The sequence below is a fragment of the Bombina bombina genome, chromosome 1 (genome assembly GCF_027579735.1).
Source record: "Bombina bombina isolate aBomBom1 chromosome 1, aBomBom1.pri, whole genome shotgun sequence".
NCBI classification, from domain to species: domain Eukaryota; kingdom Metazoa; phylum Chordata; class Amphibia; order Anura; family Bombinatoridae; genus Bombina; species Bombina bombina.
The window spans coordinates 636,910,118-636,937,604 of NC_069499.1; the positions used below are offsets into that span (position 1 = coordinate 636,910,118).

General features: G+C 41.9%; 1 protein-coding gene across 4 annotated transcripts in view; it reads left to right on the forward strand.

Annotated features, from left to right (window-relative positions):
- DLG3 (discs large MAGUK scaffold protein 3) overlaps positions 1 to 27,487 on the forward strand; it is a 482,093-nt gene that overhangs the window by 121,084 nt on the left and 333,522 nt on the right. For 3 of the 4 annotated variants that reach the window (XM_053699068.1, XM_053699069.1, XM_053699070.1), the window contains 4 exons: positions 12,984 to 13,034; positions 13,317 to 13,441; positions 13,593 to 13,762; positions 20,684 to 20,820. In XM_053699068.1, coding sequence (XP_053555043.1) covers positions 12,984 to 13,034; positions 13,317 to 13,441; positions 13,593 to 13,762; positions 20,684 to 20,820 — 483 coding nt within the window. The remainder of the gene's footprint in view (positions 1 to 12,983; positions 13,035 to 13,316; positions 13,442 to 13,592; positions 13,763 to 20,683; positions 20,821 to 27,487) is intronic. The other variant, XM_053699071.1, reaches the window with a different exon arrangement.

Consider the following 27,487-nt stretch of genomic DNA (forward strand, 5'->3'; position numbering starts at 1 on the left):
GGTGTGGAGGACTTACTTGTCCTGGTGTGAGAAGCATAGATATCCTTGGCATAAGATGAAGGTATCCAGGATTCTGTCCTTTCTCCAAGATGGTTTGGAGTGACAGATTTCGGCATTGTCAGTCTTGTTGCATAGGAGACTCGCTGAGCTCCCTGACATAGAATCAGGCCTGTCTTTAGACAGGCTGCTCCCCCATGGAGCTTAAACTTGGTCCTTAAGGTTTTGCAGAGGGATCTGTTTGAACCTATGCATTCTATTGACATTAAGATTAAGCCCTGGAAGGTTCTCTACCTAAAAAAAAACAATCAGTAACACTAAGGGTGTGTTACTACTAGGGGGCGCACAGGACCTTATATGATTATTATGTAAATAGGCTAAGAGAGAAGAGAACAAGATATTACATATAATAACTATAATAAAATATACTATATGGAATAATGTAAACAAAAAAGAAACAATTTTTATAAATATGGGACTATGAGAAACATAGGATACAACACAAATAATAGCAAATACAGTAATAAGAAATTCCTGAAAGGTTCTTATCTGGAAATGCTGTCTTCTTCTGCAATGTTATATAGATGGTAAATGTCCCAATTGGGGTGGGTATAGTCCCAAATGATGAATGTGATCAAATACCAGGATGATCAATGATCAGGAACACAGATGATGACTGGAGTCAGCTGCTTTGTCAGGGAAATCAGGATCTAAGAGCAAGTTTTCTCTGTGAAAAAAATCACAAAAAGACAAAGGCGGTTTGGAGTGACAGATTTCGGCATTGTCAGTCTTGTTGCATAGGAGACTCGCTGAGCTCCCTGACATAGAATCAGGCCTGTCTTTAGACAGGCTGCTCCCCCATGGAGCTTAAACTTGGTCCTTAAGGTTTTGCAGAGGGATCTGTTTGAACATATGCATTCCATTGACATTAAGATTATGTCCTGGAAGGTTCTCTACCTGTTGGTCATTGCATCGGCACGCAGAGTATCTGAACTGGCTGCCTTGCAATGTGAGCCGCCTTATCTGTTTTTTCATGCGGATAAGGCTGTGCTTCACACTGATTTGGGGTTTCTTCCCAAGGTGGTGTCTAACATCAATCAGGAAATAGTGGTTCCTTCTTTGTGTCCTAACCCTTCTTCTTCTAAGGAGAGGTTACTTCATAATCTGGATGTGGTTTCTGCCCTGAAGTTCTATCTTCAGGCTACGAAGGAATTCAGACAGTCTACATTTCTTTTTTTGTGGTGTATCCAGGGAAGCACAAGGGGCAGAAAGCCTCTTCTACTACTTTGTTCTTTTGGTTGAGGAGCTTGATTCGCTTGGCCTATGAGACAGCGGGACATAAGCCTCCTCATAGGATCACAGCTCATTTGACTAGAGCTGTGGCTTCTTCTTGGGCCTCTATGGAGCAAATTTGTAAGGCGGCTACCTGGTCCTCCTTACACACTTTTACTAAGTTTTACAAATTTGACGTTTTTGCTTCTGCGGAAGCTGTTTTTTGGAGAAAGGGTTTGCAGGCTGTGGTGTCCTCAGATTAGGGTCCTCCTTTTCTCTCCTTGTTTCATTCAGTGTCCTCTAGAGCTTGGGTATATGTTCCCAACAGTAATGAATGAAGCCGTGGATTATCCTCCCCTTTAGATGGAAAACATAAATTATGCTTACCTGATAATTTCATTTCCATCGAGAGGAGGAGAGTCACCGACTCCCGCCCGTATCTCCGATGGGTGGACCTAAATTTCATTTATCTTCTGGCACCATTTATACCCTGATATTTCTCCTACTGTTCCTTATTCCCTCGGTAGAATGACTGGGGGATGAGGGAGGTGGGGGAGGTATGTAAGCCTTAGGCTGGAGTGCCTTTGCCTCTTCCTGGTGGCCAGGTTCTGTTCTTAATTTGCAACAGTAATGAATGAAGAGTAATATCCCTTTAGGGGGATTATTGAACAGGGGGGCATAATCTTATATGTGTATTTGATTTTTATGCTGCTTTTATGTGCGAGATGTTATGGGTTTATAGGCTGTTATGGAATATACAGGTTTCACTTTCACTTTGAGAGCCATGCAGTTTACAAGCTTGGCATGCTTTCTCATAGCAGGGACGGTCCTGCATTGTGCACCATGTGATTCATTCATTTTTTCCTGACCGGGTGTCTATCAGAGGGGAGTTTTAAATCTCTGTACTGTCTGGGTCATAGAAGGTGGTGAGTGCCCCAGCCATTGGGGTATAAGGTTTTTTTTTAATAAAATAAGATGGATAAAAGATCATGAGTAATTCCTGTTTATATGGTGAGGAGGCCTTAGTTCGCCCTCTCAATTATGTTCCATATGCCTTAATAATGTGATAATATCAAACATGTTTGATACCACGGATGCCGTCCACCTCTGAGGAGTTATCGTCCAGTGAGTTGCGTACCCTACATTCTTATATCTCTACACATGCAGTTTTGCCGTAGCATTGCTGATCCTCCATCTGGAGGGGGCCTTTTTTCACCAGACGTTACTGCACAGTTCAGACGGCGGTGTTTGCGGCCTTTAATGCTTTACCTCGCCCTTCTAAGCGCAAGCGAAAGGTTACATATTGCACTCCTTCCCAGAGTACATCAGATAATTTATTAGATTTAACTGATGGTTATCCGAGGATGAAGTTCTTTTTGAGACTTCAGAGTATGAACATTCTGGGTCGGAGTCTGCTTCCTCTAAACCTCCGGCTTTGGAGAAACCAGACTTTAGTTTCGGAATTTGCGCTTTCTTCTAATGGAAGTTTTTGGCGCATTCAGAGGTTCCAGAGGCCAAATTGCCTGATGAACCTTTAATTCCTAAATTGGATAGAGTTTGAAGACAGGGTGGTACCTTATCCTTCCTTGCTCCTGTTAGATGGCGAACATTATTAAGAATGAATGGGACAGGATTGGATTCCTTTTCTCCCTTTAACAAATTGTCCCCAGTCCTGGACTCTCAATGGAGTTGTGAGGTTTCGTCCCTAAATGGGATGGCATTATCTTCACCCATGCTAAATGTACTACTATTCCGCTTGAGGATAGTTCTCCGTTTGAAGAGCTCATGGATAAAAGATGGAAACTCTCTTAAGAAAGTTGTTTCAACATACGGGATATTTGTTTCAACCGGCGGCGGCTGTTGCTGCAGTTACTGGAGAAACTACCTTCTGGTGTGACTCCTTATAGGATTTGATCGGGGTGGAGGATCCCCTCAACGTTGCTCAAAAAAGATTTAAGGCCTTGAGGGTTGTTAATTATTTTATCTGTGCTGCTATTAGACAGTTTATTCGCTTGAATGCTATGGCTTCAGCTTTTTCTGTTCAGGCCTGTCGGGCTCTGGCTGAAGTCATGGTCTGCGTATATGACTTCTAAGTCTAGGGAATGATTTTGTCTGGTCCAGGCCTGGATTTAATAAACTCCACGGTCACAGGGGGCAAGGGTGCCCTCGTACGGCAAGAGTATATGAACTAATCTAAGGGACGATTTTCGTTCTTTTCGTTCTGATAAAGCCCATGTCAGCAGTCCTCCGCTAAGCCAGAGCAAACCAAAAGCTCTTGGAAGCCGGCTCAATCCTGGAATAAATCCAAGCAGAGCAAGAAGCCACAGAGTCTACGTCGGCATTAATGGGCGGGCCCCGGTACTCTTCTGGATCGTGTAGAGGGCAGTATGTCGCTCTTTTCAGTAGCTTGGTTCAGGAATGTGCAGGAACCATGGGTCCTGGAGGTCATAGCTCAGGATTACAAAATAGGTTTTAAGTCTCAGCCACCCAAGGGCAGATTCCACCTGTCTTCCTGACCAGAAAGGAGGGAAGCCTTTCTGGGGTGTGTACGGGATTTGTCCTCTGACGCCTGCTTGACTCGAGCCACTACACTAGGAAGTAGTGGTAACGGTCAGAAAGGATAAATTGGATTTAACCTCCAACGCACCGCTAATGCATCTGTTAGCTCCGCCTGAGGATCCCTGTACCTCGACCCCTATCTGGGTAGCTTGGTATTGAGACGTTATAAGATCGTCCTCCTGCAAATCTCTGCAAACACTCAGGATGGAGAGACCATTCTCCCAGATGAAAGGATTGTCTGCTGAAGAAATCTGCTTCCCAGTTGTCCACATCCAGAATGTGGATCACTGACAACGAACAAATGCGGGTCTCCCCCACACCAGATCCGAGATACTTCCCTCAAAGCTAGGGAGCTTCTCGTTCCCCCCTGATGGTTGATGTAAGCCACCGAGGATATATTGTTTGATTGGAATCTGATTAACTGGGAAGAACCCAGCAGAGGCCAAACCTTCAGAGCATTGTATATTGCCCGAAGATCCAAAATGAGTTCAAGAGGGAGCTTTACCTCTTGAGACCAGAGGCCCTGTGCCTTCCTGGCACCCCAAACAGCTCCCCATCCTAACAGACCCGCAACTGTAGTCACAATCACCCAGGATGGTCTTGAGACGGACGTTATTGATTTTTGGTAAGCATTTTTATGCTCTACCAGCTTAAAGGGATAGTCTAGTCAAAATTAAACTTTTATGATTCAGATAGAGCATGCAATTTTAAGCAACTTTCTAATTTACTCCTATTATCAATTTTTCTTCAACAGCCTTTCGCAATGAGCGGTTTGGGATACTATTCAAACCTTTTTGTGGTCCCTAAGAAGGAGGGAACTTTCCGTCTGATTTTGGACCTAAAGTGCTTAAGCAGGTTTTTTAAATGTCCCCTCGTTTAAGATGTAGAGAATAAGGTCCATTCTTCCCCTCGTTTGAGAGGGGTAGTTCATGACCACAATAGATCTGAAGGATGCTCCCTTCTTGTACCAATCCTCAAGGACCACTTCCAATTCCTAATGTTTGCATTCCTGGACCAGCACAGTTTATTGCCCTTCTGTTTGGTCTAGCTAAATACATTTTTCAAAGAGTGGACAATTAGGAATAGAATTAGATCTTATAACGTCTCAATACCAAGCTACCCAGATAGGGGTCGAGGTACAGGGATCCTCAGGCGGAGCTAACGGATGCATTAGCGGTGCCTTGGAGGTTAAATCCAATTTATCCTTTCCGACCGTTACCACTACTTCCTAGTGTAGTGGCTCGAGTCAAGCAGGCGTCAGTGATACTGACTGCTCTGTCTTGGCCACGAAGGATATGGTTCGCGGATCTAGTGGGGATGTCATAATCTCCTCTGTGGAAGTTACCTTGTCGCAGGGATCTGCTGACCAAGGTCTCTTTGTTCATCAATGTCTAGATTCTGTGAGGCTGACTGTGTGGAGATTGAATGCTTAGTCCTAGCCAAGAGAGGGTTTTCTGAGAGAGTTATTTTTACTCTTATTCAAGTTCGTAAGCTGGTTGCTCATCGCATCTATCATAAGGTGTGGAGGACCTACTTATTCTGTTCTCCAGGATGAACTGGAGAAGGGCTTTTCTGCAAGTCTCCTGAAGGGACAGTTTTCGGCCCTGTCTGTGTTACTGCACAAGAGGTTTGCAGAGCCTGCAGATCATGTGCAGCCATTTGTTAAGGCTCTGCTGGGATCAGACCTGTGTTTAGATCTAAGGCTCCTCCTTGGAGTTTAAATCTTGTCCTTAAGGTTTTGCAATGGGCTCCGTGGAGCCTATGCACGAAGTAGACATTAAATTGTTGTCTTGGAATGTTCCTTTTCTACTGGCTATTGCTTCTGCGCGCAGAGTATCTGTGATTGCTGCCTTGCAATGTGCCCCTCCTTATCTAGCTTTTCATGCCGATAAGGCTGTTCTACGAACCAAGTTAGGTTTTCTTCCTAAGGTTGTGTCAATTCGCAAGAGATTGTGGTTCCTTTCTTATGTCCTAATCCTTCTTCGTCGAAGGAACGTTTACAACGTATTTCTGGTTTTGGTTTATGCCTTGAAGTTCTATCTTTGGGCCACAAGGGAATTTAGACAAACCTCTTTCTCTGTTTGTTCTATTTTCCGGGAAGCGTAGGGGTAAGAGGGCCTCTTCGACTTCTTTATCTTTATAACAACTAGTTAAACTAATTGTAACAGAGGATACAATCCAGTTTAAAGAAAGAACCAGTTACCACAATGGTGTAATACCAAAGGACTCTGCTATGACAGAGATTATATAAATGTTAAAAAATGTTCCATATCATTCATACATTTAAATCTTTATTGTTAACAACTAGGAACATGCACACATTCAGTAGCAAGGCTAAAGATTAAAAACACTTAAACTCAGTGGATTGCACAACCGCAATGAGTACTAGTATAAGTAATAAACCATAGTGTTAAGCTATCCTCAGTCCATAAATTATTAGCAGTAAACTAAGCCCTTACAATCCGAGGGCTGATTAAATTTTACTTCTATTTCTTATAAGGACCAGCGGATTTGATACTAAGTCTTCAAATTCATAGTACATAACTATTATCCACACAAGCAAGCAAATTAAAAAGGACGAACAGGAGAGACAGAGCTGCTCCTGACGGACCCCTGACGCGCGTTTCACGAACGCTTCCTCAGAGGGGGTCGTGAAACGCGCGTCAGGGGTCCGTCAGGAGCAGCTCTGTCTCTCCTGTTCGTCCTTTTTAATATGCTTGCTTGTTTGGATAATAGTTATGTGCTATCAATTTAAAGACTTAATATAATATCCTCTGGTCCTTATAAGAAATAGAAGTAAAATTTAATCAGTCCTCGGATTGTAAGGGCTTAGTTTACTGCTAATAATTTATGGACTGAGGATAGCTTAACACTATGGTTTATTACTTATACTAGTACTTATTGCGATTGTGCAATCCACTGAGTTTAAGTGTTTTTAATCTTTAGCCTTGCTACTGAATGTGTGCATGTTCCTAGTTGTTAACAATAAAGATTTAAATGTATGAATGATATGGAACATTTTTTAACATTTATATAATCTCTGTCATAGCAGAGTCCATTGGTATTACACCATTGTGGTAACTGGTTCTTTCTTTAAACTGGATTGTATCCTCTGTTACAATTAGTTTAACTAGTTGTTATATACTTCTTTTAACCAGTCAACCACAACAGGCCTCTCTTGTAATAAATTAAGCATTTAATTGCTACTATACAGATAATAATACACGGGATACCTGTCACAGTTAAATAAACTCTGCCACCCCCCAAACTCACTTAATTCTCAAGTTCCTTATCTTTTTGTCTGAGGAGTGTCATCCGTTTAGCATAGAAACGGCGGGACATAAGCCTCCTCTGAGGATTACGGCTCATTCTACGAGAGCAGTGGTTTCCTCTTGGGCCTTCAAAAATGAGGTCTTTATGGATCAGATTTGTAAGGCGGCTACGTGGTTCTCCTTATAGACTTTTTCCCAAATTTTACAAGTTTGATGTTTTTGCTTCTGCTGAAGCAGCATTCAGGAGAAAGGTTTTGCAGGCTTTGGTGCCCTCAGAATAGGGTCCGCCTCTCTTTTTTCCCTCCCGTTAGCATTCTGTGTACTCTAGAGCTTGGATATATGTTTCCCACAAGTAAGGAATGCAGCTGGGGACTCTTCCCATATTAAGATAATTTAATTTCCATCTGTATGGGAAAAGTCCACAGCTCCCGCCCGTGTTCTCCGATGGGCGGCCCTAAATTTAAATGTATTCTTCTGGCACCTTTTTCACCCTGATATTTCTCCTACTGTTCCTTGTTCCCTCTGCCGAATGACTGCGGTTATGAGGAAGTGGGGGAGGTATTTAAGCCTTTGGCTGGGGTGTGTTTGCCTCCTCCTGGTGGCCAGGTTCAGTATTTCCCACAAGTAAGGAATGTACCTGTGGACTCTTACCATACAGATGGAAATTAAATTATCAGATAAGCATAATTTATGTTTTTTACAATGAATTTCTGAGCAATAAAGTACAATAAAAGGACTAACGTTTTTCATTAACATTATCTTTTCTGCAAAAAAAAGAAAAGCATTTTCTTAGTGACACAGTATGTATTTCTTGAGAAACACAATTTTTGAATGGTTAATGATATCTTATATCAGTACTATAAAAATATTTCATTATGGTTAACTGTGTGCCCCAGTGCCCATCAGAGAGCTGGTGTGGCATGCTAGCATCCTTACTTTGGGACTGATTTTGTTCTTTCTGATCATCATTATTCTTCCTCATGTGTAACGGAGTCTGATATTCTGGTGGAACGTATTCTGGCCTAGCATGATTTAGCACCCTTAACTTATCTTGATTTTTTTGTGAGGACATCCTATCGCTACTCCGCATATTACATCTGCCAGGCAGCTTACTTACTGCTTGACTATAAATGTCAGCATGTTTACTTTCTTTATCTTCATCCTCTCAAACTGAACCCACACTCATCCTAGCCTCAGACAGACTTGTCAAATGTAATGCTTGCACAGAGCCACACTGATGTCAAATAATATAATACAAGCTCAACTTGTGACATGTAATGAACCCCTTGTTTATCATTGCGTGTTAATAGACGCCTAAAAGCTATTTTGATTACATTCAAACATTTTATTGCAATTACAAATGAACATTCTGATGATAATGTTTTAGTTCTGATCATTTTTCATAGTTTGAAAGTGTGGTTTGCTATAGATATTTAATTGCAACCAGGAAGAGAGTGTGTTTGATAAAATGTGAACTGAGCATGAGTGATATTAGAAACAAGAAAACAAAACTCAAGCTACTGTTTTAGAAAGAGAATGATTCCATATGATTCCAAAAGTAAGGGTTTTGATCAACGTGTAGGACTTCTGTAAAAAAAATTACAACAAAAAAATAAAAAAAATTCTGCTGTATTGCAATTAGTGACAGGGCTTAATTTAAAGTGTTTGATAAGTTACGTGGCCTGATATCCAAAGGAGTGCTAAAAACTGTTTTAACAAAGAGATTAAGATTTTGTATTCGATTTATGGTGCCTCGTTAACTCATCCAATAATCTCATTGAGAAGACTGGAAACTAGACCCTGGTAATTACAACTGATTGCCTACTAGCTTTTAGTAGAATGTTCTTGTAGCGTTCTGGGGCTTACAATTGCAGAGCAAAAGTTTTCTTCTGAAGCTATATATGTTACAAACTGCTATTTGTAACTGGCCCTTTAAATGGAAAATTGCCCTGCTTCCCTGGATTTTGGAGAAGCCTATTTACCAGCCTCCTTCCTCATGACTATGGCCCCTGGAAGATTGTGCCCCTGAGAGTATATTAACTTTTATTGGGTGTGTATGGCCCTTTAAGAACCGTCTGGGGACATATTGTGACTTTGGTGAACAATGCCCCTTTAAGACTATGTCCCCAGACCTGTGAAATGACTTGTCCCTGGCTTTCTCCCACTTGGTTCAGTTTCATTGTGTGCCATTAAGAGTTAATTTTGTTCAATTCTAAATACAAGTTTGCTGGGATCAGCTCTAATTAGGTTTAGTGATAAACCTTACCATTGTCTAATCAGACTGCTAGTGATAAGGTGGACTGCATTGTTTTCTTGTGTGTAACTTGTTATCTGCTGAAGTAATGTTGTGGCCTGTCAAAGGGAGTGTCTATCTAATATCAAATGTGTGATGGGGGATTTTATGCCTCCCCCTGAGAGTGTCCTGTTTGCATGTAACCTCAATAAAAAGCAGGCTGTGTGCTCCAGCACATGAGACCTATTCTGACCCTCTAACTTGCAGCTTTGACTCATGTTTGTAGGGGACAGCTATATCACTACAGGGATTGCTATGTTTTTCATACTCCCTTAGCTACAGGGATTGGTACAGAAGGAAGAGGTTCACCTACTGGAGCCTGGTCGTAGGTCCAGGGCGCAGAGCAGACGGCGAGATACCAGCCCAGCAGCGGTGGTTCGTAGAGTCTGCATTATGTATGGTGGCTACGCAGCAGTTATAGTGTCTACGGTGCTGCTGCTCCTTTGGGGAGCGCTAGGAGCATCCTTTTCTACGGTCCAACTTCCAGCCAGCCTGGAGGCAACCGTAACATTTGGCGGCAGCGGTGGCATGGCGTCCTAGCGCAAGGAGCAGCACCCCAACAGCACTGGTATCGTAGGAGAGTTATTGAGGGCAACACTAGCCACTGCGCAGCGTCCCTACCTACAGCAGCATGGAGCTGACAAGACACTGGTCAGAACCCTGTGAAGAGCACCTCAACCTGATCCGTCGCTATGAGGGTGCTGATTTCGTTCCAGAGGTAAAGAGGCGGCTAGTCCGATATGGTCCAGACCCTGCGCAGGAGGTAGTCAGTTGAATCATCCGAAAATTGGCTACTGAGAACGAAGCGGCACGAGCCTTTGAGCGCCAACTGTGGAGTTTGGGGGTATGGACACCTGCTCTCCAGCGAGAAAATGAGTTACAGGGGGCAGAGACAGTTGGTCCAGTCCCCCAGCAGCAGAGGAATATGCAGGGAATTGGGAGCCCAGACTCCATTCCCCAGCGGCAGGCTGAGTTACAGGGGGCAGAGACAGTTGGTCCTGTCCCCCAGCAGCAGAGGAATATGCAGGGCATTGGGAGCCCAGACTCCATTCCCCAGCGGCTGGAAGTATGTATGGGAGAGGAGCTTGTAACCTCCTCTCCCCAGCGGCAGCTTAACGCACCAGGGGGAGACAGTAAGCCCCACAACCGTGCAGATGGGACCGTGGTCTCTGCACTTACAGCACAGGGGGCAGAGACAGTTGCTCCTGTCCCCCATCAGCAGAGTGAGATGCAGTGGATTGGGAGCCCAGTCTCCATTCTCCAGCTAACTCCTAACTTGGGCCCAGGGTTAACAGTGGAGATGTTAACCCCCACTGACCCCCACGTTCCCTTTGCCACCGGGCAGGACTATGCCCCAATGCCCCCAGCAGAAGAGCTGGCATTAGGACAGAGCGCTGCTGGCCTCTACCCTGCAGACCCCCTTGTTACAGGGCTGGCCTGCAAACCCCTCACCCCAGCAGAAGAGCTGGCATCAGGACAGAGCGCTGCTGGCCTCTGCCCTACAGACCCCCTTGTTACAGGACTGGCCTGCAAACCCCTCACCCCAGCAGAAGCGCTGGCACCAGGGCAGAGTGCCGCTGGCCTCTGCCCCCCAAGTACCACCAGCTATTTGCCCAGCTGCGCCAGGAAGGCTGAGGATGCTACACTTTCATCCTACAACCTGGAACCTACAGGCCAGTACTACTTATTGTGGGGGGGGCTACTTTGCTGCTAATGTTTATTTGTGGGTGGGTTACAAGACTAACTTAGGCACTGACCGACAGAAGGTCAGGTGCCTGGTTAGTCTCCCTCCAAAAGGGGAGATATGTTACAAACTGCTATTTGTAACTGGCCCTTTAAATGGAAAATTGCCCTACTTCCCTGGATTTTGGAGAAGCCTATTTGCCAGCCTCCTTCCTCATGACTATGGCCCCTGGAAGATTGTGCCCCTGAGAGTATATTAACTTTTATTGGGTGTGTATGGCCCTTTAAGAACCGTCTGGGGACATATTGTGACTTTGGTGAACAATGGCCCTTTAAGACTATGTCCCCAGACCTGTGAAATGACTTGTCCCTGGCTTTCTCCCACTTGGTTCAGTTTCATTGTGTGCCATTAAGAGTTAATTTTGTTCAATTCTAAATACAAGTTTGCTGGGATCAGCTCTAATTAGGTTTAGTGATAAACCTTACCATTGTCTAATCAGACTGCTAGTGATAAGGTGGACTGCATTGTTTTCTTGTGTGTAACTTGTTATCTGCTGAAGTAATGTTGTGGCCTGTCAAAGGGAGTGTCTCTCTATCTAATATCAAATGTGTGATGGGGGATTTTATACCTCCCCCTGAGAGTGTCCTGTTTGCATGTAACCTCAATAAAAAGCAGGCTGTGTGCTCCAGCACATGAGACCTATTCTGACCCTCTAACTTGCAGCTTTGACTCATGTTTGTAGGGGACAGCTATATCACTACAGGGATTGCTATGTTTTTCATACTCCCTTAGCTACAGGGATTGGTACAGAAGGAAGAGGTTCACCTACTGGAGCCTGGTCGTAGGTCCAGGGCGCAGAGCAGACGGCGAGATACCAGCCCAGCAGCGGTGGTTCGTAGAGTCTGCATTACGTATGGTGGCTACGCAGCAGTTATAGTGTCTACGGTGCTGCTGCTCCTTTGGGGAGCGCTAGGAGCATCCTTTTCTACGGTCCAACTTCCAGCCAGCCAGCTTGGAGGCAACCGTAACAATATATATTCCACCAAAGCAAGCAGTTGTTCCGCTGTATGGAGATGAATTGACTTAACCACTTGATGTACGGTACCAAGTAACCTTTGTCAGAAGCAGTTCATCATTAGTAGTTCCACAATATGCATAGCTTGGATGCTGTCTGGTTGTAACCACTTCCAAGCAAGATTTATGAGGCCAGACATTTGAGATTGTGCAACCATGTTAGATGACTATGTCCATGAGTGAATTCTCTCAGCATGTATTGCAGAGGTTACTCCTCAGCCTGACAGGATTAGGTGCAATCTTGTGTAGCACAAAACAGGGCAAGTTTAGGGTTAAATGCATGCTGTGTTTGATAATCTAAGATGTATGTGTTTTGTGTGGCAGTGGAGCATATCTTGTGTTGGATCACATTTGTACAAGGCATGGTGATTCAACACAAGTTACTTTAATGTGGCACATTTTTTTACAAGTAGCTAGGGTAGTTTCCCCAGTTCTGATATGTGGTCTTACTACCTCTTTCATATAGTTATCCAAACTGAAGGTTTTTTTTAACCTATAGAAATGACAAATAATAGTCCAACCTACTTGCAAATAGAGGATTGTTACAGTCCAGTACAAGAGAGGTAACGGTAGATTTTTTTTTATTTTTTATTTCCTGGTCCATGTAGGTATCATACTCTGTGGATAATAAATAAGAGTTGTTACTTTAGTTTGTCTTATTTAGAGTTTCCTTTCTTTCTCTCTCTCTCATCTTTTTTCGGCATGTAATCTCTTTCTTACCTTTTCTGTCTCCTTTCTCACTGTCTTTCTCTCTTTCTCTATATCTCTCCACCTTGTAATGTCCATCTTTTTCAGAGTGATCAGAGTGACACTGTCTTTGTTTCCTCTACAGGTAAACGGCAGTGATGCTTTGTATAAGTATGAAGAGATAGTACTGGAGAGGGTATGTATCACTTGGAGAGTAAGCTACATTATACAATTTAACACTGTTTTCCCTGTTATGTCTCATTTACATGAAAATATGTTGTTGTTTTTTTTGTTTTGCTACAAATCTCCCACTCTGTACCCTTGATGGCCTTCTGGCTTTTTTTTCCAGATCATCTGCTGTTTTTCTTTTCTTTTTTTTGGGGGGAGGGGAGGGCATTTTATATTAGTTTATCAACTCAAACATATGCCCTTACATTTTCCTTTGGCTATTTCATTTGTGTCTACCATTCTTCTTTAGGGTAACTCAGGTCTGGGATTCAGCATTGCTGGAGGTATTGACAATCCGCACGTTCCTGATGATCCTGGAATATTTATTACAAAGATCATCCCTGGAGGAGCTGCAGCAATGGATGGACGTTTAGGGTGAGAGTTGGGTGTTCTTTCTGAATACATCAGACCCCTATTGACCATATGTTCTTCTTTGATCTATGATTCTTACCAAATTATATGTCCATCATCTCACTCTACTCAAATACTGTATACTTAAAATGACCAAGTTCAATTTCTTTCTCAGGGTGGGTGACTGCGTCCTACGTGTAAATGATGTGGATGTCACAGATGTTGTGCATAGTAAGGCAGTTGAAGCTCTAAAAGAGGCTGGTCCTGTGGTGAGACTGCTGGTCCGACGCAGACAAAGCCCACCGGAAACTATTGTGGAGGTTAATCTACTCAAAGGACCTAAAGGTGTGTATGTTAAATGGTGACAAATTGGTTAAATGTAGGTTATGTGGGGAAATGTAACATTAATGAGGGTTTGTTGGGGACAACCAGAGGAAGAAGAGGGTGAGTTTGAAGTGGGCAAGCAAATCAGAAAAAGCAGAATAACAAAACTGTACATCCGGTTATAATATAAGTTATCAGACAGACATAAGAACATAAAGGATTTTAAAGAATTTATGTTTAGGAGGGAGTATTTGCCTTGAAGTAAAAGTGGCATGAAAGTCATAATCTTTCATAGTTTAGAGAGAGCATACAATTTTAAGATACTTTTTCAATTTACTTCTATTATAAAATGTGTGTTGTTCTCCTGGAATCCCCTTTGAAAAGCATAACTAGGCTCAGGGGCAGCAATGCACTACTGGGAGCTAGCTGGCCGATTGGTGGATTCACACATAAGTGTCTTGTCGTTGGTTCGCCAGATGTTCAGCTTGGTCCCAGCAGTGCATTGCTGCTATGGAACTGACTTTAAAGGGGCCTCAAAGTGAAAAAAAAAATGCTGCAATATATAAGAGCATTTTATTTTTACAGTATTCCTGGAAATAACTGGTGTAACCCATGCAAAGCAGTTAAACATATAGTTAAATTCAGCTTTAGATCAACAATGCACTTCTGGGGGTAGCTGAATGCAAATGTTAAGCCAATGACAAAATGTATATGTAAATAGCCACCAATCACCAACTAGATCCCTACTGATGTTGTCCCTGAGCCTACCAAGGTCTGCTTTTCCACAAAGGATGCCAAAAGAACAAAGTAAATTGGATAGCAGAAGTTAATTGAAGTTCTCTTAAAATTGCATGCATGCTGTAGCTGAATACACACAGAGAAAACAGAATTTATGTTTACCTGATAAATTTCTTTCTCCAACGGTGTGTCCGGTCCACGGCGTCATCCTTACTTGTGGGATATTCTCTTCCCCAACAGGAAATGGCAAAGAGCCCAGCAAAGCTGGTCACATGATCCCTCCTAGGCTCCGCCTACCCCAGTCATTCGACCGACGTTAAGGAGGAATATTTGCATAGGAGAAACCATATGGTACCGTGGTGACTGTAGTTAAAGAAAATAAAATATCAGACCTGATTAAAAAAACCAGGGCGGGCCGTGGACCGGACACACCGTTGGAGAAAGAAATTTATCAGGTAAACATAAATTCTGTTTTCTCCAACATAGGTGTGTCCGGTCCACGGCGTCATCCTTACTTGTGGGAACCAATACCAAAGCTTTAGGACACGGATGAAGGGAGGGAGCAAATCAGGTCACCTAAATGGAAGGCACCACGGCTTGCAAAACCTTTCTCCCAAAAATAGCCTCAGAAGAAGCAAAAGTATCAAACTTGTAAAATTTGGTAAAAGTGTGCAGTGAAGACCAAGTCGCTGCCCTACATATCTGATCAACAGAAGCCTCGTTCTTGAAGGCCCATGTGGAAGCCACAGCCCTAGTGGAATGAGCTGTGATTCTTTCGGGAGGCTGCCGTCCGGCAGTCTCGTAAGCCAATCTGATGATGCTTTTAATCCAAAAAGAGAGAGAGGTAGAAGTTGCTTTTTGACCTCTCCTTTTACCTGAATAAACAACAAACAAGGAAGATGTTTGTCTAAAATCCTTTGTAGCATCTAAATAGAATTTTAGAGCGCGAACAACATCCAAATTGTGCAACAAACGTTCCTTCTTTGAAACTGGTTTTGGACACAGAGAAGGTACGATAATCTCCTGGTTAATGTTTTTGTTAGAAACAACTTTTGGAAGAAAACCAGGTTTAGTACGTAAAACCACCTTATCTGCATGGAACACCAGATAAGGAGGAGAACACTGCAGAGCAGATAATTCTGAGACTCTTCTAGCAGAAGAAATCGCAACTAAAAACAAAACTTTCCAAGATAATAACTTAATATCAACGGAATGTAAGGGTTCAAACGGAACCCCCTGAAGAACTGAAAGAACTAAATTGAGACTCCAAGGAGGAGTCAAAGGTTTGTAAACAGGCTTGATTCTAACCAGAGCCTGAACAAAGGCTTGAACATCTGGCACAGCTGCCAGCTTTTTGTGAAGTAATACCGACAAGGCAGAAATCTGTCCCTTCAGGGAACTTGCAGATAATCCTTTTTCCAATCCTTCTTGAAGGAAGGATAGAATCCTAGGAATCTTAACCTTGTCCCAAGGGAATCCTTTAGATTCACACCAACAGATATATTTTTTCCAAATTTTATGGTAAATCTTTCTAGTCACAGGCTTTCTGGCCTGAACAAGAGTATCGATAACAGAATCTGAGAATCCTCGCTTCGATAAAATCAAGCGTTCAATCTCCAAGCAGTCAGCTGGAGTGAAACCAGATTCGGATGTTCGAACGGACCCTGAACAAGAAGGTCTCGTCTCAAAGGTAGCTTCCAAGGTGGAGCCGATGACATATTCACCAGATCTGCATACCAAGTCCTGCGTGGCCACGCAGGAGCTATCAAGATCACCGACGCCCTCTCCTGCTTGATCCTGGCTATCAGCCTGGGGATGAGAGGAAATGGCGGGAACACATAGCTAGTTTGAAGGTCCAAGGTGCTACTAGTGCATCCACTAGAGCCGCCTTGGGATCCCTGGATCTGGCCCCGTAGCAAGGAACTTTGAAGTTCTGACGAGAGGCCATCAGATCCATGTCTGGAATGCCCCACAGGTGAGTGACTTGGGCAAAGATTTCCGGATGGAGTTCCCACTCCCCCGGATGCAATGTCTGCCGACTCAGAAAATCCGCTTCCCAATTTTCCACTCCTGGGATGTGGATAGCAGACAGGTGGCAGGAGTGAGACTCCGCCCAAAGAATAATTTTGGTTACTTCTTCCATCGCTAGGGAACTCCTTGTTCCCCCCTGATGGTTGATGTACGCAACAGTCGTCATGTTGTCTGATTGAAACCGTATGAACCTGGTCCTCGCAAGCTGGGGCCAGGCCTGGAGAGCATTGAATATCGCTCTCAGTTCCAGAATATTTATCGGTAGAAGAGATTCTTCCCGAGACCAAAGACCCTGAGCTTTCAGGGATCCCCAGACCGCGCCCCAGCCTATCAGACTGGCGTCGGTCGTGACAATGACCCACTCTGGTCTGTGGAACATCATCCCTTGAGACAGATTGTCCAGGGACAGCCACCAACGGAGTGAGTCTCTGGTTCTCTGATTTACTTGTATCTTCGGAGACAAGTCTGTATAGTCCCCATTCCACTGACTGAGCATGCACAGTTGTAATGGTCTTAGATGAATGCGCGCAAAAGGAACTATGTCCATCGCCGCCACCATCAACCCGATCACTTCCATGCACTGAGCTATGGAAGGAAGAGGAACGGAATGAAGTATCCGACAAGAGTCCAGAAGCTTTGTTTTTCTGGCCTCTGTTAGAAAGATCCTCATTTCTAAGGAGTCTATAATTGTTCCCAAGAAGGGAACCCTTGTTGACGGGGATAGAGAACTCTTTTCCACGTTCACTTTCCAGCCGTGAGATCTGAGAAAGGCCAGGACAATGTCCGTGTGAGCCTTTGCTTGAGGAAGGGACGACGCTTGAATCAGAATGTCGTCCAGGTAAGGTACTACTGCAATGCCCCTTGGTCTTAGCACCGCTAGAAGGGACCCTAGTACCTTTGTGAAAATCCTTGGAGCAGTGGCTAATCCGAAAGGAAGCGCCACGAACTGGTAATGTTTGTCCAGGAATGCAAACCTTAGGAACCGATGATGTTCCTTGTGGATAGGAATATGTAGATACGCATCCTTTAAATCCACCGTGGTCATGAATTGACCTTCCTGGATGGAAGGAAGGATAGTTCGAATGGTTTCCATCTTGAACGATGGGACCTTGAGAAATTTGTTTAAGATCTTGAGATCTAGGATTGGTCTGAACGTTCCCTCTTTTTTGGGAACTATGAACAGATTGGAGTAGAACCCCATCCCTTGTTCTCTTAATGGAACAGGATGAATCACTCCCATTTTTAACAGGTCTTCTACACAATGTAAGAACGCCTGTCTTTTTATGTGGTCTGAAGACAACTGCGACCTGTGGAACCTCCCCCTTGGGGGAAGTCCCTTGAATTCCAGAAGATAACCCTGGGAGACTATTTCTAGCGCCCAAGGATCCAGAACATCTCTTGCCCAAGCCTGAGCGAAGAGAGAGAGTCTGCCCCCCACCAGATCCGGTCCCGGATCGGGGGCCAATATTTCATGCTGTCTTGGTAGCAGTGGCAGGTTTCTTGGCCTGCTTTCCCTTGTTCCAGCCTTGCATTGGTCTCCAAGCTGGCTTGGCCTGAGAAGTATTACCCTCTTGCTTAGAGGACGTAGCACCTTGGGCTGGTCCGTTTTTACGAAAGGGACGAAAATTAGGTCTATTTTTTGCCTTGAAGGGCCGATCCTGAGGAAGGGCGTGGCCCTTACCCCCAGTGATATCAGAGATAATCTCTTTCAAGTCAGGACCAAACAGCGTTTTCCCCTTGAAAGGAATGTTTAGTAGCTTGTTCTTGGAAGACGCATCAGCCGACCAAGATTTCAACCAAAGCGCTCTGCGCGCCACAATAGCAAACCCAGAGTTCTTAGCCGCTAACTTAGCCAATTGCAAAGAGGCGTCTAGAGTGAAAGAATTAGCCAATTTGAGAGCATTGATTCTGTCCATAATCTCCTCATAAGGAGGAGAGTCACTATCGAGCACCTTAAGCAGTTCATCAAACCAGAAATATGCGGCAGTAGTGACAGGGACAATGCATGAAATGGGTTGTAGAAGGTAACCCTGCTGAACAAACATCTTTTTAAGCAAACCTTCTAATTTTTTATCCATAGGATCTTTGAAAGCACAACTATCCTCTATGGGAATAGTGGTGCGTTTGTTTAAAGTAGAAACCGCTCCCTCGACCTTGGGGACTGACTGCCATAAGTCCTTTCTGGGGTCGACCATAGGAAACAATTTTTTAAATATGGGGGGAGGGACGAAAGGAATACCGGGCCTTTCCCATTCTTTATTAACAATGTCCGCCACCCGCTTGGGTATAGGAAAAGCTTCTGGGAGCCCCGGCACCTCTAGGAACTTGTCCATTTTACAAAGTTTCTCTGGGATGACTAAATTTTCACAATCATCCAGAGTGGATAATACCTCCTTAAGCAAAATGCGGAGATGTTCCAATTTAAATTTAAATGTAATCACATCAGATTCAGCCTGCTGAGAAATGTTCCCTAAATCAGTAATTTCTCCCTCAGACAAAACCTCCCTGGCCCCCTCAGATTGGGTTAGGGGCCCTTCAGAGATATTAATATCAGCGTCGTCATGCTCTTCAGTAACTAAAACAGAGCAGCCACGCTTACGCTGACAAGGGTTAATTTTGGCTAAAATGTTTTTGACAGAATTATCCATTACAGCCGTTAATTGTTGCATAGTAAGGAGTATTGGCGCGCTAGATGTACTAGGGGCCTCCTGAGTGGGCAAGACTCGTGTAGACGAAGGAGGGAATGATGCAGTACCATGCTTACTCCCCTCACTTGAGGAATCATCTTGGGCATCATTGTCATTATCACATAAATCACATTTATTTAAATGAATAGGAATTCTGGCTTCCCCACATTCAGAACACAGTCTATCTGGTAGTTCAGACATGTTAAACAGGCATAAACTTGATCAGAAAGTACAAAAAACGTTTTAAAATAAAACCGTTACTGTCACTTTAAATTTTAAACTGAACACACTTTATTACTGCAATTGCGAAAAAACATGAAGGAATTGTTCAAAATTCACCAAATTTTCACCACAGCGTCTTAAAGCCTTGAAAATATTGCACACCAATTTTGGAAGCTTTAACCCTTAAAATAACGGAACCGGAGCCGTTTTAAGCTTTAAACCCCTTTACAGTCCCTGGTATCTGCTTTGCTGAGACCCAACCAAACCCAAAGGGGAATACGATACCAAATGACGCCTTCAGAAGTCTTTTATAAGTATCAGAGCTCCTCTCACATGCGACTGCATGCCATGCCTCTCAAAAACAAGTGCGCAACACCGGCGCGAAAATGAGACTCTGCCTATGCTTTGGGAAAGCCCCTAAAGAATAAGGTGTCTAAAACAGTGCCTACCGATATTATTATATCAAAATACCCAGATAAAATGATTCCTCAAGGCTAAATATGTGTTAATAATCAATCGATTTAGCCCAGAAAAAGTCTACAGTTTAAATAAGCCCTTGTGAAGCCCTTATTTACAATCGTAATAAACATGGCTTACCGGATCCCATAGGGAAAATGACAGCTTCCAGCATTACATCGTCTTGTTAGAATGTGTCATACCTCAAGCAGCAAGGGACTGCAAACTGTTCCCCCAACTGAAGTTAATTGCTCTCAACAGTCCTGTGTGGAACAGCCATGGATTTTAGTTACGGTTGCTAAAATCATTTTCCTCATACAAACAGAATTCTTCATCTCTTTTCTGTTTCTGAGTAAATAGTACGTACCAGCACTATTTGAAAATAACAAACTCTTGATTGAATAATGAAAAACTACAGTTAAACACTAAAAAACTCTAAGCCATCTCCGTGGAGATGTTGCCTGTACAACGGCAAAGAGAATGACTGGGGTAGGCGGAGCCTAGGAGGGATCATGTGACCAGCTTTGCTGGGCTCTTTGCCATTTCCTGTTGGGGAAGAGAATATCCCACAAGTAAGGATGACGCCGTGGACCGGACACACCTATGTTGGAGAAAGAGTGAATATATTAACTAGCCGTTCAGCAGAAATGCCAGATTCAAGAAATCCTTGGTTGTGCATATGACTATCTTTAGGCTGTCCTAATGATGTTTTAAGATAATAGTACAATAAACAGACAGTTTCTGATATATATATTTATATATATATACATATGATAAAAGGTAGCAACCATATTTCTATTTACCTTAGGTTTGGGATTTAGCATTGCTGGAGGAATTGGGAACCAGCATATACCTGGCGACAACAGCATCTATATAACCAAGATCATTGAAGGGGGAGCTGCACAGAAAGATGGGAGGCTACAAATTGGAGACAGGCTTCTAGCAGTAAGTATAAGAGAAGCCCTCTAGCTTTCTCCCCATTTCCCTTTCCTCTCACAAAGCCTTTGCACTTAATGCCACTCTCCCAATTACTTCCTCTCCACACAACACAAAAGACTGTTTAGGACGGCTACTGTGATTAATTAACAAAGAGATTGGTTAAATGGGATAATTTGCCAGTGCTACATTGTGTTACTATAAAGGTTTTCATAATGATTAATCCATAGTGCCACAAGCAGGAACTTTTTGAAGGGATGTCCCATATTCTTTTCTTATTTCATATGTATTATATACAGTATATGCAACACTCACACTGGTATTGTTTTGATGTCCATCTAATCTCTATGGCAAGCAATATCTTCAACTGGTAGCAGCTATCGTTCACTGCATGCTGTGGTGGTGGTGTAAAAGGAGGCGGCAGAAGTCTGTGAGTCTTTTTGGTGGTGTCGAAGTGGGGACGGGAAGCTTGTGAGCAAACAGAGTGTTGAGCAGCAGAGTCAGCGTTGATCTGCAGAGAAGCAGCAATTGAATATCAGAGAGCAGTTGAACATTAAAGAGATATGAAACCCAAAACATTTATTTTCTGATTCAGACAGAGCATACCATTTTTAAAAAGTTTTCTATTTGCTTCTGTTATCAGATTTGCTTTGTTGAAGAGATAATGTGGTAGGTGTCTGGAGCACTACATAGCTCCTGAGCTTTTGTCCTTGCTTTTCAGCAAGAGATACCTAGAGAAAAAATAACATTTGATAATAGAAGTAAATTTGGGTTTCATGTCCCTTGAAAGCGAGAGTTGAATAGCAAAGAGAGAGTTGAACAGCAGAGACATTACTGTGAGTTAATAACTACTAATGTACTTTATTGTAAAGTGAAATCTGTTGTGAATATTATATTTATATTACCAAATATGGGTCAGAGTACAAGTGATAGGCTATGTGGCGCTTTCACAATTTTAAAACACCTCCGCATGCACGCCAGTCTTCAATCCTTCACAATATGTCCAAAGTAAGGCAGACTTGAAAGCAAAAGTAATTTATTTAACATAAACCATGATGTATATACCAGCAAACAAAAAAACACAATACAGGGCACTGCTCAACCAAACATACGCGTTTCGTGTGTGTTCACTGTTCACCTGGTTCGTGTTTAACTGCTTTATACCGTCCTAATAGCTACACCTGTGCTTATTCTATATCAACCCTTAGTGGTCTGTCGAACAAGCTTCTGAGGTAGTGATGTTAAGCGCTCTGGTTTTATTTGTAACCTATGTAGCACTTTCACTAACTCACAAACACCACCAGAAGTAAACTAATAACATGAGAGGGCTAGTATGCTTATTACAAGTTGAAAGTAAAATGTCCAGGACTTCAGATATCACAGCCACGCTAACTTCTCCCCATAGGCTTCAATGGAGAGCGCAAACTGGAAAAAACCACTTATTGCTCGCTGGCTAACCCGACACCACGTAATACCCATAGCACTAACCCGAAGGTAGTTATGAGTATTTTACGTTCCATGTTCTTCACATAGAAGAACATTTTCTATTTATTTTTAAATATATATTTATGCTTAATTAATTTAAAATATATAGATATATATGAATATGTACAGTATACAGTAGTAGGTATAGGTATATACAGATATATAGGAATATCTATTTAAAAATACATTTTCCCCTATGTGAAGAACATTGGAATGTAAAATATTTGCAGTACATAAAGAGTAAAATACATTATTAAATATTAAAAAGTTATTAAAAATGTATTTTCATGTTTTCAGGTATTTGAGTGGAAACGGTTCCAAAGTATATATACATATGTATATATGTGTATACATGTGTATATATTTTTGTATATACATACTGTATATACACATATAAACATAAATAAAAATGTATACACATATATACTGTACATATGTATATATACATACATACACATATTTAGGCATGTATATGTATGTATGTATACATTATAGCCCTTTCCATTCAAATAACTTGTGATATACCATATACCTTTTAACCCTTATAACATTTTGTTTTAAATATTTATATGAATAATTTTTATTAGATAGTGTATATATGAGTGTAACACTTTATTTTTATGTATTTATGTTGTGTTTAATTTAGCCCTAACCCTTATGCAAGGTTTTAGTCATGCTAACCTGGTCTCATTTTCTTTCAACTTGCAATATGAGCACAAGTTAATGTGAGTTCCATATTTCTTTCAACTTGCAATATGAGCGAAAGTTAATGCGGTGCGATATTTCTTTCAACTTGCAATATGAGCCCAAGTTAATGCGGGTGTGATATTGCACACGATAATGTTAGCGTGCCACTTGTAATCTAGCCCTGTATTAGGGTGTGTGAGGGTCATAAATAGATGGAGTCTTCTGTCTAACCAACTTGTCCGTTTAGCCAGTAATAGCCCAATTAATCAAATTTATGATTTACTTTTTTTTCCCCCAAAATATTTTTTATTGAGGTTGTTATAAACTTATACAGTGTATGTAATAGTGCCAAAACTTAAACAGTACAAGCGTTAGGATACAATTCACAGTAATAAAACAGTGTACAGTCAAGTGAATAAAAAATTAAAATGTAATGGGTAGAGATAGTTGCAACCCCATTTTTATAATTCTATTGACCTCCACTGAGATTAGTAGGCCACTCTTGGACCCTTGCAAAATATAAATACTCAATGGAGGTAGGAAATGTAATCTATAGCCGCTTTTGGGCTTAGTCCGGTATAAAACATTAACTATATATATCTCAACAACAAATTGTGAAATAAGTTTCAACCATCATGAGTAACATTTTGTTCTACTATGAACATGTGAATTACACTCATCAGCCGACCATCACCATCTAGAGGAGTACAAGTGAATAAACTCATGCGTACAATTAATATAGAAATAATAGAAGTGGTATAATAGACCTTTTACAGATCCATCTACTCCACTTCACTACAGATAATGAGTTGTCCACACTTGAAAGTCTATCTATAACTGGTAGTTGATGTGATCACTGAAAAGAAGTATTGCTGGTGAATGAATTAAGTGGTTGTCATGTAAAAATAAAATAAATGTTTCTATAGGAATCATTTTCCTTTGCTTATGAGATAAGCTCAATGGTGTCAAGAAGGGGGGAACTAAGGGGCAATGGGGTGATAGGGGAATGGGGGGAGCTATCATAAACTCAAAGTTGTAAGGCTGGAAGCAAAAATAAATAAATAATTTGTTGGGAAAAAAGTGTATACCTCATTGTTAGGAGACATAGGATCCCTGCATCAAATTTTGACCATATAGGATGTGCAGTGGGCTGTACCACCCTTCTGGGATCATGTCACCACTTAACCAATATGGTAAAGGGATATAAGTTGTATATAATTTGTATCTCCCCTCAGGGGTAATTGTCACCACTGGACAGAGACGGGAAAGGGGTATTGGATATGACCCACTCTATCAAGTAGAGTGGGAAAGGATGAGGGGAGATACCTTACTTTTATTTTAAAAGCTAGCGAAGATTGTATTAACCGAGTGTCGGGAGTTTCCAGCTGTGAAAGAGGAACTGTGGTACAGTATTAAGAAACTGTAGTATTTTAAGCTATCCAGTATGTGGGGACGTCTCAGTCGGGGAGCCAAGGCAAAGAGATGTACATATAAGTGTCACCCCAGTAAAGGTGCCTAAATGTTATTCACATAAAAGAAATGTTCCAGTACTCAGAATACATGAAGAGCATATGGAATATAAAGAAATACGCCTGTGCAAGAGAATACTAAACATGCTAGTGTAGGAGCTATGAAGTATAGGAAGTAGGCAGATAGGTTCCCCTTAGATTGTGTGTAATAAAATCAGATCTAGGTGTGGGCCAATCAATATGCTTAGTGGGCTACCACCTAGAAAGATGTGAAAGAACAAGTATCAGCCCATACAACTATAAATAATTTAAAATTAGGGACAGATATAAGCCATTTAATTATGAAACCCTAACTAAAAGGGGAGAGTCTTAAGTAAAATCAAACGTAAACTATAAGCTGTAATAATTAAAGACTTTTAATACTAATATTAGGTTTATATCTGAAACCAGGGTAGTAGCAAGCAACAATATCCTGAAGGGCAAGTTTGGCTGTATTGTGTAACCTACTCACTGTATGCTGTCCCGGCTACAGACAGCCCATTGTGCATGTAAAAATAATAAATACTGCCAACCTCTATGCAATTTAACATCAATCTGAAGTAATAATCGCTATAAGCATAATGTATGTAATAACATAGTTTACAATATGGAAAAACTTGTGACTCAAAGAAAATCTATATATGTTCAGGGAGGGGTATGTAGTTTACAGTCAGAGATAGATGGTCTGAAACCTTCGCTGTTAGCTAACCTGTTGTCTGCGCAAATAGATCCGCCCACCTAGCTTCTAGCATGAATTAAATGGTAATAAGGATCAGTCTCTAAAATAGATTGTGTAACCAGTTACCATGTACATAGAGCAAGAAAACATGAAAATAAACACCATACAGTACACTGAGGTAACTAAATAGAATTTGCTTTCCCCAGAAAACCCAGAGATCATCAAGTAACATAGGCCTAGATTTGGAGTTTGGCGGTAGCCGTGAAAACCAGCGTTAGAGGCTCCTAACGCTGGTTTTAGGCTACCCCCGGTATTTGGAGTCATTCAAAAAAGGGTCTAACGCTCACTTTTCAGCCGCGACTTTTCCATACCGCAGATCCCCTTACGTCAATTGCGTATCCTATCTTTTCAATGGGATCTTTCTAACTCCGGTATTTAGAGTCGTGTCTGAAGTGAGCGTTAGAATTCTAACGACAAAACTCCAGCCGCAGAAAAAAGTCAGTAGTTAAGAGCTTTCTGGGCTAACGCCGGTTCATAAAGCTCTTAACTACTGTGCTCTAAAGTACACTAACACCCATAAACTACCTATGTACCCCTAAACCGAGCCCCCCCCCACATCGCCGCCACTCGATTAAATTTTTTAACCCCTAATCTGCCGACCGCCACCTACGTTATACTTATGTACCCCTAATCTGCTGCCCCTAACACCGCCGACCCCTATATTATATTTATTAACCCCTAACCTGCCCCCCACAACATCGCAGCCAGCTACCTACAATAATTAACCCCTAATCTGCCGACCGCAAAGAGCCGCCACCTACGTTATCCTTATGTACCCCTAATCTGCTGCCCCTAACACCGCCGACCCCTATATTATATTTATTAACCCATAATCTGCCCCCCTCAACGTCGCCGACACCTGCCTACACTTATTAACCCCTAATCTGCCGAGCGGACCGCACCGCTACTATAATAAAGTTATTAACCCCTAATCCGCCTCACTAACCCTATAATAAATAGTATTAACACCTAATCTGCCCTCCCTAACATCGCCGACACCTAACTTCAATTATTAACCCCTAATCTGCCGACTGGAGCTCACCGCTATTGTAATAAATGTATTAACCCCTAAAGCTAAGTCTAACACTAACACCCCCCTAAGTTAAATATAATTTTAATCTAACGAAATTAATTAACTCTTATTAAATAAATTATTCCTATTTAAAGCTAAATACTTACCTGTAAAATAAATCCTAATATAGCTACAATATAAATTATATTTATATTATAGCTATTTTAGGATTAATATTTATTTTACAGGTAACTTTGTATTTATTTTAACCAGGTACAATAGCTATTAAATAGTTAAGAACTATTTAATAGCTAAAATAGTTAAAATAATTTCAAATTTACCTGTAAAATAAACCTGTTACAATTAAACCTAACACTACACTATCAATAAATAAATTAAATACAATTCCTACAAATAAATACAATGAAATAAACTAACTACAAGTACAAAAAATAAAAAAGAACTAAGTTACAAAAAATAAAAAAATATTTACAAACATTAGAAATATATTACAACAATTTTAAACTAATTACACCTACTCTAAGCCCCCTAATAAAATAACAAAGCCCCCCAAAATAAAAAAATGCCCTACCCTATTCTAAATTACTAAAGTTCAAAGCTCTTTTACCTTACCAGCCCTGAACAGGGCCCTTTGCGGGGCATGCCCCAAGAAGTTCAGCTCTTTTGCCTGTAAAAAAAAACATACAATACCCCCCCAACATTACAACCCACATACCCCTAATCTAACCCAAACCCCCCTTAAATAAACCTAACACTAATCCCCTGAAGATCTCCCTACCTTGAGTCGTCTTCACCCAGCCGAGCCAAATTCTTCATCCAAGTGGAGAAAGAAGAGGTCCTCCATCCGGTAGAAGTCTTCATCCAAGCGGGGCAGAAGAGGTCTTCCATCCGATTGAAGTGTTCATCCAAGCGGCATCTTCTATCGTCATCCATCCAGAGCGGAGCGGCAGCATCCTGAAGACCTCAGACGAGGAACATCCATCCTGGCCGACGACTGAACGACGAATGACGGTTCCTTTAAATGACGTCATCCAAGATGGCGTCCCTCGAATTCCGATTGGCTGATAGGATTCTATCAGCCAATCGGAATTAAGGTAGGAATATTCTGATTGGCTGATGGAATCAGCCAATCAGAATCAAGTTCAATCCGATTGGCTGATCCAATCAGCCAATCAGATTGATCTCGCATTCTATTGGCTGTTCCGATCAGCCAATAGAATGCGA